The sequence below is a fragment of the Gigantopelta aegis genome, chromosome 10, assembly GCF_016097555.1.
Source record: "Gigantopelta aegis isolate Gae_Host chromosome 10, Gae_host_genome, whole genome shotgun sequence".
In the NCBI taxonomy this organism is placed as follows: domain Eukaryota; kingdom Metazoa; phylum Mollusca; class Gastropoda; order Neomphalida; family Peltospiridae; genus Gigantopelta; species Gigantopelta aegis.
The window spans coordinates 76,056,323-76,070,082 of NC_054708.1; the positions used below are offsets into that span (position 1 = coordinate 76,056,323).

Sequence of the window (13,760 nt, forward strand, 5' to 3'; positions counted from 1 at the left end):
TGCTAATCAAAAGGAGTAGCCCCAGAAGTGGTGACAGCGGGTTTCCTCTCTCTATATCTGTGTGTTCCTTAATCATATGTCTGACGCCATATAACCGTAAATAAAATGTGTTGAGTACATCGTTAAATAAAACATTTCCTTCCTTCTTTCATATAATTAGTATATTAAATTATCTCTAGTATACGTATTTTGTACCTTGGCATAGTAGCATATTTCTTTGCTTGTATAAAAAAAACATTGCCAGTTCCATGGAAATGTGCCATGTTTGCCACAATAATTTGACCAAAAGACAATGAAGATCCATATTTATCTTGATATTCCTCGTATTTACAATTATCAGAGGTATTGAATTACATTTTTAACTGTGCACATATATCATTGAAGATGGTGGAAGCAACATTTCTTTCTTGTCAGTTGTTAAGCACATTGTGATTGGTCAGTGGTGATATTATGTAAGGGACATGATTGTTGTTTCAAATTTATTTCCCATAGAGTGTGCTAATAGTTCAGATTGGTCTATGCAGGTAACTATATCAAGGTATAAAACATAGTATACTAGAGATGTGCGGTATAACTGGTATACTGCAATATAAATTTTGACCAATAAGTATTGCAATATTTTTGTAGCATACCGGTATATTGCTCAACGTGTGTTAGTGCATAAGTATTGTATTTTCAAAGAAAAACTTCCAGTTTAAGAAACAATAGCATAGATATGAAATTAAAGCAATTTTAGGAATTTTAGTAATTGAGAATTGATTTTCACAAAATATAGCATGGTAAATATCACAATTCAGGTTCCTGTATTGCAGTATATCGCAATACAAACATTTCTGCAATACCCATCACTACAGTGTACCAGATGGAATGGTACTTTGGCTTGCGAAGATGAAAAATGGCATGAGTAGCTGTCATTAGCCAAATTCACCAGTTGCTAAGAGTAACTAACAAATTTTACTTCAGTTTGTCAAAATAAATTCATGGGATTATTGTTAATTTGCTGAAAAATATCTGACAGTGTGTATTTGTGCAATTTTAAAAGTATAATTTGGAGAAATGCTCTGCTTGCCCAGAACTGGCCCTGACTAGTATCAGCATACTTGTACATGTATGCATAATGTCATTGGAGGTCTTTAAGCTTGTTGCTTTTAGTAATTTTGTTAAATATTCTAAATGATATGCATGGGTGCTTCATTGTTTTGTCCAACATTTAAAGGGAAACAATATTTACTATCTTTACATTTTAGTTTTACTACCTAATTTTTTGACAATTATTTAAAAAAAAACCCTGAACTGATGATTTTGTTTGTGTCAACTTTGGTGGCCATATTGGAATGCTTAATAACAATCCTGTGATTTGTTGATGATATTACACAAGGGACATGATAGTATTTCATATCTATTTGCAATAAGCATCACAGTTCTGATTCCGGATTATAATATGACTGTACATTTACAACAATGTGTATGCCAAGATGGAGAGGTATGCACTGGTATCAGTTTACATGTATGTGTGGAAATCTTGTAACTAATCTTGCATGTGCAAGAGGAGGGTTTTGGGGGTCAAAACCTCCCTGCTTGAGCCTTTTTCTTCTTTTTTTTCCAATATATTTTCCAGGAGAGAATGTCTCGACCCCTCTTTCCCCCCACATAAACTTCTCTTGCCAGTGACCCCCCTGCTAAAATTCCTGCCTGTCTTGTAACACATCATTTTCTTATTTAAAAAAAAAGAAGAAATAATGAAGTTCTGTCCAATTAAGGACTGGTTGATCACAATAAACAAGACTTGCAGAATCATCAAGATGTGATTTAGGAGAGTCGGTATGCCCTTAGACCAAGACCTGAAGATGAGAGCTCTCAGTTCAGTTATAGCTTAATGTTGCACACACCCAACCACTTACACCTGAACTAAAACTTGTCATTATTTGCATAGCATCAGTGCCCAATTTAGCTATCAACAGTCCAACCCCCAACCATGTACTCGTGGTCTAGTTCGGGTATGCAGTCTTATATATCCTATAATATGTGTATGTAAGTTGTTTTCGACCTAACAGTTATAAAATAAAACTACAAGCATGCAATTGTTAGATGACTCACATACACATAAGAAGTAGGGTAGTCATGCCAGATAAGCTCGAGTTATCGTTATAATGAATTGTACAGACACCACACCATCTGCCTTAGAACACTCACACAAATTGTAATTGGCTTTAATTAAAAACAACGACTGTCATCAGTTGTATTGCTAATAGCGTAATGTATTGGCCAATTGTAGTTCATAGTTCAACTTTAAGGAATGTTATTAATTTTGCCGTTGAACGTGTTTTCCTGTTGAATGCAGTCACTTTTGTTGTTTGGCTTTTGTTTGTTTGATTAGTTTTCTTGCTCAAAAATACTTTTATTTCTATGTATCATGCAATACTGTTTGATGTTCTTATATGTTGTTAAATTATTTGAAATTTTCTTAACTGTTTCAAATAGATTTAAATAACATGTTTATAAATAAAAAAATAACTAGATAATGGTTAATCTATATTTTTAAATGAAAATAATGGGGTGTATTAAGACATCGATCTCATGTATATATAGTTTACATTCCAGTGTCCGATTTATGCAAGTGTGGTGTATGTTGAAGAGTGCACGTATGTACATGTGTTCGAGTGTGTTTACAAGTGTAAACATTGAAAACTAATCATTTTTTGCAAATATTGTTTGATGTTCTGATTCATGGAATCTATTGCAAAGTAAATGATTTGTATAAAATATACACTAAATTATTTTTAAATATTATTTATTACTGTTGTTTGCTGTTAATTAAAAGATCTATCTTGATTTTTCTTTTGGTTTTCATTAAAACAGATTGTGATCAGGGCTAGCTGTGGCACTCGCCAATTGGTGAATTTTTAAAGCAGTTGGCAAATTTTATTTTAGTTTGGCAAAATAATTTCATGTGATAATTGACATTTTTTAGAAAATAAGTGACAGTTTCTGCAATTTTTAAAGTTTAATAGACAATTTGGCGAATTGTTTTGCTCACCCAGAGCTAGCCCTGGTGATCACTGTATTGAGCTTGGAAACATTTCCAGAGTAGGCTTATAAGTTGTATGCAGTTTAATATGATCATGGGTATTGAGACAGTGATAGAGAAAAGCAGAAATTTTCACTAGTCCACCGGACAAGTACATCTAGAAATCTACTTGTCTGTCAATATTTGTTTTAAGGTTTATTCAAATGTTTTGATTGCTTAAAATGAAACTGAACTGAACATTTTCACTCGTCCCCTGGACAACCATTGAGGTACATTTTGCTTGTCCGAGCAGATTTTCACTTGTCAGAACAAACGGACAAGTGCTTATTTCTGTGAGATACATGCATGTACACATGTCATCATTTTTCAATTTACAGGGTTGTAGCTTTTTTCTCAAGGTGGGAACTATATATGGAAGAAATCTGTAGCTAAGAGCTAGACATTTGTGAGGGCGTGTGAACATTTTCAAATTAAAATAGCTTAAATTATGATATAACATCTGGAGCCACAAATGTTGGCTTTAGTTACTTAAAAATTGTTCGATAATACAAGAAATTATGCTAGAGTAGATTTTTAACAATATGTCTTCCCAACCACTAGTTGTTTTTGGTGTTTTTTGTTTAACCCCAAGTACTGCCTTGATTTACACTCGGTATCTCTATACAGGGATTAATGTATTACCCGGACTACTAAACACAAATTAACAATTCCATCTTGTTTTGTTTTTCAGATTTTTTTTGAAACTGATTCAATATGATAAACAAAACATGCAAAACCCAGAAAAATGTGATCATTTATTGATGTATCTACAATAACCCAAAAATGGGTTACAAGAAATAACATCCAGACTACATCAAATTTACTGGCTATTTTCACAAACTAAATGAGATCAGCAAGATAAAAAAAAATTAATAGTATTAATATTGTAACATAACAATAACAAGGAAAAACTGTGCTTTAAACTAAACCAGTTTAATTGATCTTTTGATATAAAATGAAAAGCTTGAGAAAATTAAATCGTGTTACACCTAACACAAAATAGGGGCAGGATTTACATGTAGCTCGGTGGAACACATGCCTACATGATGTGCTTGCATTGTAGGGTTGAACTACCTAGATAGACCCATTGTCCGATTTCATTTTTTCCTATCCCAACCGGTGCACCAAGACTGGTGTATCAAAGGTCAAGGTATGTGCTATCCTGTCTATAGGATGCTGCTAATGGGGGAAAATGTAGCTGGTTTCCTCTAAGACATAAAACGAATTTCCAAATGTTTCACATCCAATAGCAGCTGATTAATAAATTAGTGTGCTTCTGTGGATTTGTTAAACAAAATAAACGTTTAACTGAATTAACACTTAACTACACTATGCTATGTTCACACTGAATATAATCCAACTAATTTCTGGACTTCGGTCAATGAAAATCAGTGTTTCATCACATTCAATGTGAATGCTGGTATGGCAGTGCATTTTTACATTATTTCAAGCCATTCACACTGAAATAGTTATAAAAGTGTTGTCATCATGCAATGCATTTTAGTTAAATCATTGTAGTGTTCACACAGCAAATAAGATTGATGCATTTTTGTTGTACTGCTGTGAAAACCGTCAGAAACTCTTATGTCATGGTAACTCCATACAAATTGAATATGTGCGACATCATTAGAGTTAAAGTTAATGTTTGTTTTGTTTAGCAACACCACTAGAGCACACTGATTAATTAATCATTGGCTATTGGATGTCAGACATTTAGTAATTTTGACATATGGTCTATTTATTACATAACAGCCTTGATTGGCCACTAACTTCTTCCATTAGTAGTAAGGGATCTTCTATATACATGTATGTACCATTCCACAGACAGGATAGCACATACCATGACCTTTGATATACCAGTTGTGGTGCACTGTCTGGATTGAGAAGTAACACAATGGTCCACCGATGGGGTTTGATCCTAGAATGGCTGCACATCAGGCAAGTGCTTTATCACTAGACTACATCACGCCCTCGACATCATTACAGATTTGAGTCTTGAGTTTTATAAGCTCAGGCCCAGAGCTTGATCAGTTTTACATGCATATAAACCATCATTGTGAACTTGGCAATAGACTTGGTGTCAGTTATAACCATGATATACAGGCCTACATACTTTAAGGTGGTCAGTCATCATGGCTAAACACTCATATAGGCCTACATGCTTTAAGGTGGTCAGTAATCATGGCTAAACACTCCTACAGGCCTACATGATTTAAGGTGGTCAGTAATCATGGCTAAATACTCCTACAGGCCTACATGATTTAAGGTGGTCAGTAATCATGGCTAAACACTCATACAGGCCTACATGATTTAAGGTGGTCAGTAATCATGGCTAAACACTCATACAGGCCTACATGATTTAAGGTGGTCAGTAATCATGGCTAAATGCTCATACAGGCCTACATGCTTTAAGGAGGTCAGTAATCATGGCTGAATGCTTATACAGGCATAAATGCTTTAAGGTGGTCAGTAATTATGGTTAAACGCTCATATAGGCCTATGTGCTTTAAGGTGGTCAGTAATTATGGCTAAACGCTCATATAGGCCTATGTGCTTTAAGGTGGTCAGTAATTATGGTTAAACGCTCATATAGGCCTATGTGCTTTAAGGTGGTCGGTTATCATGGCTAAACGCTCATATAGGCCTATGTGCTTTAAGGTGGTCGGTAATCATGGCTAAACGCTCATATAGGCCTATGTGCTTTAAGGTGGTCGGTAATCATGGCTAAACGCTCATATAGGCCTATGTGCTTTAAGGTGGTCAGTAATCATGGCTAAACGCTCATATAGGCCTATGTGCTTTAAGGTGGTCAGTTATCATGGCTAAACGCTCATATAGGCCTATGTGCTTTAAGGTGGTCAGTAATCATGGTTAAACGCTCATATAGGCCTATGTGCTTTAAGGTGGTCAGTTATCATGGCTAAACGCTCATATAGGCCTATGTGCTTTAAGGTGGTCAGTAATCATGGCTAAACGCTCATATAGGCCTATGTGCTTTAAGGTGGTCAGTAATCATGGCTAAACGCTCATATAGGCCTATGTGCTTTAAGGTGGTCAGTAATCATGGCTAAACGCTCATATAGGCCTATGTGCTTTAAGGTGGTCAGTTATCATGGCTAAACGCTCATATAGGCCTATGTGCTTTAAGGTGGTCAGTAATCATGGCTAAACGCTCATATAGGCCTATGTGCTTTAAGGTGGTCAGTAATCATGGCTAAACGCTCATATAGGCCTATGTGCTTTAAGGTGGTCAGTTATCATGGCTAAACGCTCATATAGGCCTATGTGCTTTAAGGTGGTCAGTTATCATGGCTAAACGCTCGTATAAGCATAAAAGCTTTAAGGTGGTCAGTAATCATGGCTAAACGCTCATATAGGCCTATGTGCTTTAAGGTGGTCAGTAATCATGGCTAAACGCTCATATAGGCCTATGTGCTTTAAGGTGGTCAGTTATCATGGCTAAACGCTCATATAAGCATAAAAGCTTTAAGGTGGTCAGTAATCATGACTAACTGATCAAGGTTATTGTAAATTACTACATATACACAACTGCTGAAACTAAATTACACATAAATGAGCACAGGTAATTCTTTAGATTGTTGGTGAATTTGTTATGTAATATATTGAATATGCATACATTCAACTTTGTAAATTAATGAATGGATAACAGCTGCTAAATTAAACACTGCTTAATATATATATATATATATATATATTTAATTCATTTTGTTGAGTGGGAAGCAACCTTTGCTTTTCAAATTTCATGACTGAAACAAATGTTGAAAATTGAGAAGCAGTTCTAAAACTTAAGTCTCAAAATTAGACTCATAATGCAACATTTTGAACAGCAACGTGGGAGACTAAACAAGATGTGGGTAGAAGCATAAGATTCATACATGTATTATTATCCCTTCTGAAAATCAAGAATTCTCAATATCTGCATAAGATACATGTATACTGTCAAAAAAAAGATGTAAAGTGAAACCTGGGCCCATATTTTCGAAGCTATCTTAACACTACGAAATCGTAAAACCATCATAGGCCATGATGTCACTACAGCGTATGCTATAGTGATATCACAGCCTACAATGGTTTTACGATTTTGTAATGCTAAGAGACATTTGAAAATACAGGCCCCGCTTGTGAAACTATTATCAGAAAGCATAGGGTGTGTTTTATGCAGCATTTTTGCCTGGTTCCAGTTCAAGACTTGGGAGTAAACTCAGCTAGGCATAGGAAGCAGACTAGAATTTTCCTGCCTGTTTGACTTGATTATCTTTGTGGATTGTGTGACCTTAGTGAAGTATAAATTTACAATGGTTACTGAATCAAAACTGGTCACTAACCTTTAGGAATGGTAGGTAGTAGGTTCACAGCCTGGTAGCAGCTTCTTTTCATACCCATATGTTTAAAGAGACATACCCTAGTTTTTAAACACCAAGACATATTTTTTACTATAAGAGCCATTTTTGATAACTGAAATCATACTCTACTGAGATTTTATTGTTTATATTATCCATTTCCATACATTCAAAATGTTTTTGGTGATCCTGCTATTTTTAATATAACAAAAAGCATTTCATATTTTTAAAAATGACATGCGTCTGAGAAGTAACGGTTATGAAGTCGAGTTTTAGTCTATTTTTAGAGGGTATTTCACCATTTCAAAGTCACAGACTCATATTTCACTCAGTTGTAACTTTATCCAAATATGTTACAGGTTTGTAGATTAAACTTAGTGTGCATTTCCATGGGCTAAAACTAGGGTATGTCCTTTTAATTGAACAACTCCACTCATTTTACCCACCTACCATCACCCATCTGAGACTAGATCAAGAAGTGTAATTTCTAGCTCAAATGGTATGTCAATTTATATATTGGTATCATTAACTGTACAGTCATTGATCTCTTTTTCTTTTTCTTTTTTTTGTTAAATGACTAATTGACATTTAATATGTTTGAGCACATTTTAGGGATTCCCAGCCCTAACAGTAGACTTCAGAGTCAACAAACATTTAAACTAAAAAGAAAATTAAATTTATAATTATATTTTATTATGGTATGGAGGGACGAACATGTTATGGAACCGCTCATGCAGTTTACAATCAACTATCAGAACAAAGGACAAATTAGGGTTAAAAGCTTGTGCATATTTTGTCAACAGTGACCTTGTCTGTATCAACAATGTACAGTGGACTCTTGTCTAAACCGGACTCACTTCGTACCGTCGAAACAGTCCGGTTTACATAGAGGATCGTTTTAGACAGAGTTCATCCAGAGTTATGGTTCTTGAATGATCGACAAATTTTTTTATAGATTTAATACACATCAAATAGCACACAGAGTTCGTTGTTTTAACAAGTGTCACATTGACTGAATGAACTATATCGAATAAACAAATATTCTATTTATTTAAATAGCAAATGTGAAATCAGTTAGGTATCAACACACACACTAATATTAATCCGATTGATCTATACCGCAATAAGAGTAAACTTCACATGAGTGCGATTACATTTTGCATTTGATCTTGCGATGGCGTCCTGACTACGTGGCAATTGACAATCATTGTTCAACTAATTAAGCAGCCCGTCGTTCAGTCAAATCCCAATCCAGTGTAGACAGAGGTAATTAATGCATGAAAGGTTCTTTTGTTCTTGATTTTTGATCCGGATTCACATGATATCTACTTCTGTCTTTCCCCATATAACCAAGTTATGAATGAAAAGACGAAAACAAACCCAAATATAAAACTTTCAGATATGGGTAAAAGACACCAAATCACTGCCATGAGTTTTGTATCTACGGTGCTCCATGGTAACCAGGGAATATTTGCTGTAAAAATCTTGATTAGCAGTATTTCTAGTCAAATTAACACTGATTAACAACTACTGTTTAAGGTTTTAAAATTGTGTAGCGATTTCTGAAATCAACTTGCGTAGTGAATCGCAACGCGAAGCTGAACAAAATGTTCCCGGTTAACTGGATGAGTTTCCACAAATCTGCCCCGACTGCCTACCCCAGAGTATGACAAATGTTTGAGAAAGTTACTAGCCATCACAAAGGCTTTGGCTAGTGCCCTATGTATTATAGTAATACAGTTGATGATTTCCACTAGCCCAATCCAAAAATTCACTAGCAGGGACCACGGGCTAGTGTGACCTTGCTTTTTAAGGTGACGGGTGCGATCGCATTCGTACAGCGCAAGTAATTTCAGTTTGACGAGTGTGTAAAACGGTGCACGTTACACTGAACAAACGGCGCACGTAAAATAGGTATATTTATTTCTACTGTTCACAAAAATCAACAGTTTTCATAGCTCATTTAGCTGATAGGAAGGTCCTTTTATTGAAACAAATTTAATATTAAAAACATGACAGTGGCTTCCATGCAGTCGTTAAAATGGTATTTCTCTTTGTTGAACAAATCGGGAAATACTGGTTTAATAGACAATTTTGTAGACGTACCAGTCAAAATCCAATCAGAGAGCTACACTGCCTATTTTATTTATTTTAGAGAGTGATTTTTCACTTGCCTTAGCATACTGAGGTGTGCAATTTTCCACTCGCCTATAATTTTCAAAAATCAAGGACTGGCTAGTGGATTTGTCGAACGGGGCTACTCTTAACTTTTGTTCTGCTTATTTTAATGACTGAAATATTTTTCAGTTTAAAAAAAAACATAAACTAATAATTATCATTCATGATTTTATAGCCACGTTCTACTTTCTCAAACTATTCTCATTATACATAGTCTTGCACATACATAAAAAATTAAAGTTTTATCACAGAGATAAAACAATGTTCACATCTACTTTGGTCGTAAAAATGACGTTAATGGATAAAAACAGTTATGTCTTTCATTTGATACATTTGTTGCTATCATCCAAGTGATTGTGTGTTAGCCTTGAGCCACTTGAGGACTTGGGTTTTGCCCTGGGATTTCAGTTCCTCACCGACTAGCTGCAGACACGTGTCGTGATAATCGTTCAACCAGTCAATCTGTAATGAAAGCAGTGTTTGAAGACAGATTTTTAATAAGCAGTAATGTTACAAACGCTATGCTGGCTATTATTAAGACCATATCAAGTGAGGGGAGAGAGTGAAAAGGTGCCCTGTTAACTTTAAAATTGCCCTTGGGGGATAAAATATAATTAGCTACCGACACATTTTACCACTAAATAATAAATTTCTGGTTGCCTAGAAATTTATAGCAGTTTCATGGAAAAGATCTCTCACTGCTAATGGAAAAATGTAGCAGTTTCCTCTAAGGCTATATCCAAATTATCAACTGTCTGACATTCAATAGCTGATGATTAATATACAGGTATCAATGTGTTCTAATGGTGTCGTTAAACAAAACAAGCTTAAACTGTTAATCTTAAATTTTCAGTTGTTAATATATCTGTCAACCAAGCTTACCTCTTGCTGGGTTAGTAAAGATGGGTCTATCATCTTGGTCTGCATTGGGACGAGTGTTAGTGGCTCAAACGTGAGAAAACCTCGCTTTTGAAAATTATACTGAAAGCAGACAAAGGCTGTTATAGGACATGTTCATCTTAAACCTAACCGAATACTAGATATTTGCCAAGATTAATTTTTAAGATTTTTTTTTTTCAAATCATCCTCTCTAATTTAACGTAACACTATAAATGCAGAATGTTTATTCATAATTTGTGACCAGGGGCAAATTCAGCAAGCCATTTTTCGCTAAACATTTTCAACTTGTCATTCTGGTCTAGCAGGCATTGGCTTCAAATGGCTTGATGAATTTACCCCTGGTCACAAATTATGAATAAACATTCTGCATTTATATTAAGTTAAATTAGAGAGGATGATTTGAAAAAAAAAAAATCTTAAAAATTAATTTTGGCAAATACCTGTAGATGACAAGTTAAATAATAAAAAAACATTAGGAATAAGACATTTACGAAATTAAATAGTACAAATGTACATTGTTGAAAATTACAGCTTCATGCACAATTGGCTAGTTTAGCATTGTGAGGAAAACCTGAAACAAAAGAAATGCACTGAATGAATTTCTTGGTCATTGTTGTATACTGAGGTGTGTGCTCAGGATGGCATACTTGAACCTTAAATTGGATATAATCACGAAAATAAGTATAAATAAAATGCCATTCCAATCTGCACTGGAGGGAACCCTACAGTGTATGCCATCTTGATATCTGCTCTAAGCTTACCTTGGTCTCTGTTTTGACGACAAGAACACAGTTCTCTATCCTCACTCCAAACTTTTCGTTTTCGTAATAGCCAGGCTCTGTAAACAAGGAAAGGCATATTTGTTTAACAACACCTCAGCACATTAAAACTACAGTTATTCAGAGAGAGAGAGACAGAGAGACAGAGACAGAGACAGAGACAGAGAGACAGAGAGAGAAAGACAGACTGACAGACATACAGAGACAGAGACAGAGACAGAGAGACAGACAGAGAGAGAAAGACAGACTGACAGAGGGGAGAGAGAGAGACTGACAGAGGGGAGAGAGAGACAGCTGCTGCCATATAGGCCACTCCTATCAGTTGCAATAACCTTGTAAAAGCTGAAAACTCTATGCTATACTTAAATAATGATAAATGTTTCAGTATTTAAGATCAAATCCAGTCTACATGTACTTGATGCAAAAAATATGAAATCTGATTTTAAAAACTATCTGTGGATTGCAGAATAAAAGAACCAACTGATTAATGACACAAGATATCGATTTATCCTGTTTAGGATGGATAGGTTAATGGAGAACCTCCCCCCTCAAATTCTTACCATCACACGGTAAAGCTGGTAACATGTTATTCTCTCTATATAACTTTATTAAATCCTCTTTGCTACTATATCAAGGATTTAAAACTGCTTTTTTAGTTTCCAGTATTCACTGTAACTTAGAACTGTTGCAAAGTATAGTCGAACTAAAGAATTTGTCATGTATAACTTTTTTTTTTTAACTGTCTTGTAGATGAAAGGTTATTTTGTTGCATGTAGACATATTTCAAATGTACAAATGTTAAATACTAGCATATAATGTACACCATATATAGTCATTTTGCTGTTGTTGAGAAGTTTTACCGATGGCAGTAATTTATATCCAATGGCACAAAAGTGCCATCAGTTATGTTCCCAACACATGGCAATTTACATTTGTATATCTCAACCGACAGCAATTGCCGTCTTTGCTGTCATTCAGTTCGAGCCCTGGTAGTCAGTTTGTTCAAACACAGCAGGAATATGATAGCAATCAGCTGCTGTAAAGGTGCAAGCAACAAATCTAGCACACATGTAGCTAAACGGTAAAATGCTTTTTTGATTTGTTTGTTGTTCAGGTGTTAAGACACAACCTGCTGTGCACGTTAAACAATACTTGTGGCATAACATATATCAGCTGAGAACAGCAATGTGACATTATAAACATAAGATACAATGAATTTTATTCAGTAATTATACTAAAGTTGAAGGAAGGTAATGATTTATTTAACGATGCACTCAACACATTTTATTTACAATTATATGGCGTTGGTCATATGATTAAAGACCACACAGATATTGAGAGGAAACCTGATGTCACCACTTCATGGACTACTCTTTTCGATTAGCAGCAAGTAATCTTTTGTATGCACCATACCATAGACAGGATAGCACATACCACAGCCTTTGATGTATCAGTCGTGGTGCACTGGCTGGAGCAAGAAATAGCTGAATGGGCCCACTGACGGGGATCGATCCCAAACCGACCATGCATCAAGCGAGCTCTTTACCACTGGGCAAAGTTGTAGGACTAATTGCACTAAACATATTTCTGAGACTCGTCCTATTGTACATGTACATTGTATTTGTTTTTTCTCACACTCACTCCAAGGATTCATTTTATCGAGTTTTTTCTCAGACAAATTATATACAAAAGGACTCATCCCAGAAAATATAGTATATCCCATCCTTCTACAAAAAGTTTTTTTTGGTAAATAATTTCAGTTTGGTTTGACGTAAGAAAAAAAGTAAAAATGTTTTAGAAATAACAAAAATATACTATTTTTGTGTGCAATTTACAAAACAATTAACTGGCTCATAAATAAATAACTTGTAGTAAATTCCATAGGATGAAATAAGGTGTTTCCAGTGGGACAAACTATAGTTTTCTTTACCATCCGACAAGATCATTCCTGCCTCCAGTGGAATTTCACCAGCAGAAACCTTCGGACTAATACCACAGGGACCTGCAAAAATAAAGGAAAGGAATGTTGATTTATGGACATCACAGCATGTTGGTTATCAGTGGCTATTGTCTAACATAAGATGAATTGTGGTGCTTTGTCAAGACAATTAGAGAAGAAACTGCTAAGCAGCTATTTTTATTATGGATTAACAGAAAGGGTGCTTTTATAGGCATTTTCCAACAGACAGGATAGCACATACCACAGCATTTGGCATACCATTTGTATAATATCAAAAGCCAATGAAAATGTTGACCCAAGGGAATTCGTCATGACCCATTACACAATTCAGCCAAATTTCTCTGTTAATTTAAAAAAAGAGAAAAAAAAAGGTTAATTTAAAAAAAAAGTAAAAAAAAAGAAGGTTGCTGTCCATTAATTTAGCAATCTTCCTTTACCAGTTAGTAAATGATGATTTATTTTAACAGCATTATAAAGGCTTACACCCAGAATTGGTTATGTCCAAAAATATGTTT

The 13,760-nt window shown here is 35.0% G+C and overlaps 1 protein-coding gene across 3 annotated transcripts in view; it reads right to left on the reverse strand.

The window, feature by feature from the left end:
• Positions 1-8,099: 8,099 nt before the first annotated feature.
• Positions 8,100-13,760, reverse strand: part of LOC121383211 (xaa-Pro aminopeptidase 1-like) — a 37,021-nt gene continuing 31,360 nt past the window's right edge. For all 3 annotated transcript variants that reach the window (XM_041513092.1, XM_041513094.1, XM_041513093.1), the window contains 4 exons: positions 13,216-13,287; positions 11,268-11,344; positions 10,489-10,587; positions 8,100-10,068 (listed from right to left, as the gene is read on the reverse strand). In XM_041513092.1, the coding sequence (XP_041369026.1) occupies positions 9,949-10,068; positions 10,489-10,587; positions 11,268-11,344; positions 13,216-13,287 (368 nt within the window). In that variant the 3' untranslated portion in view covers positions 8,100-9,948. The remainder of the gene's footprint in view (positions 10,069-10,488; positions 10,588-11,267; positions 11,345-13,215; positions 13,288-13,760) is intronic.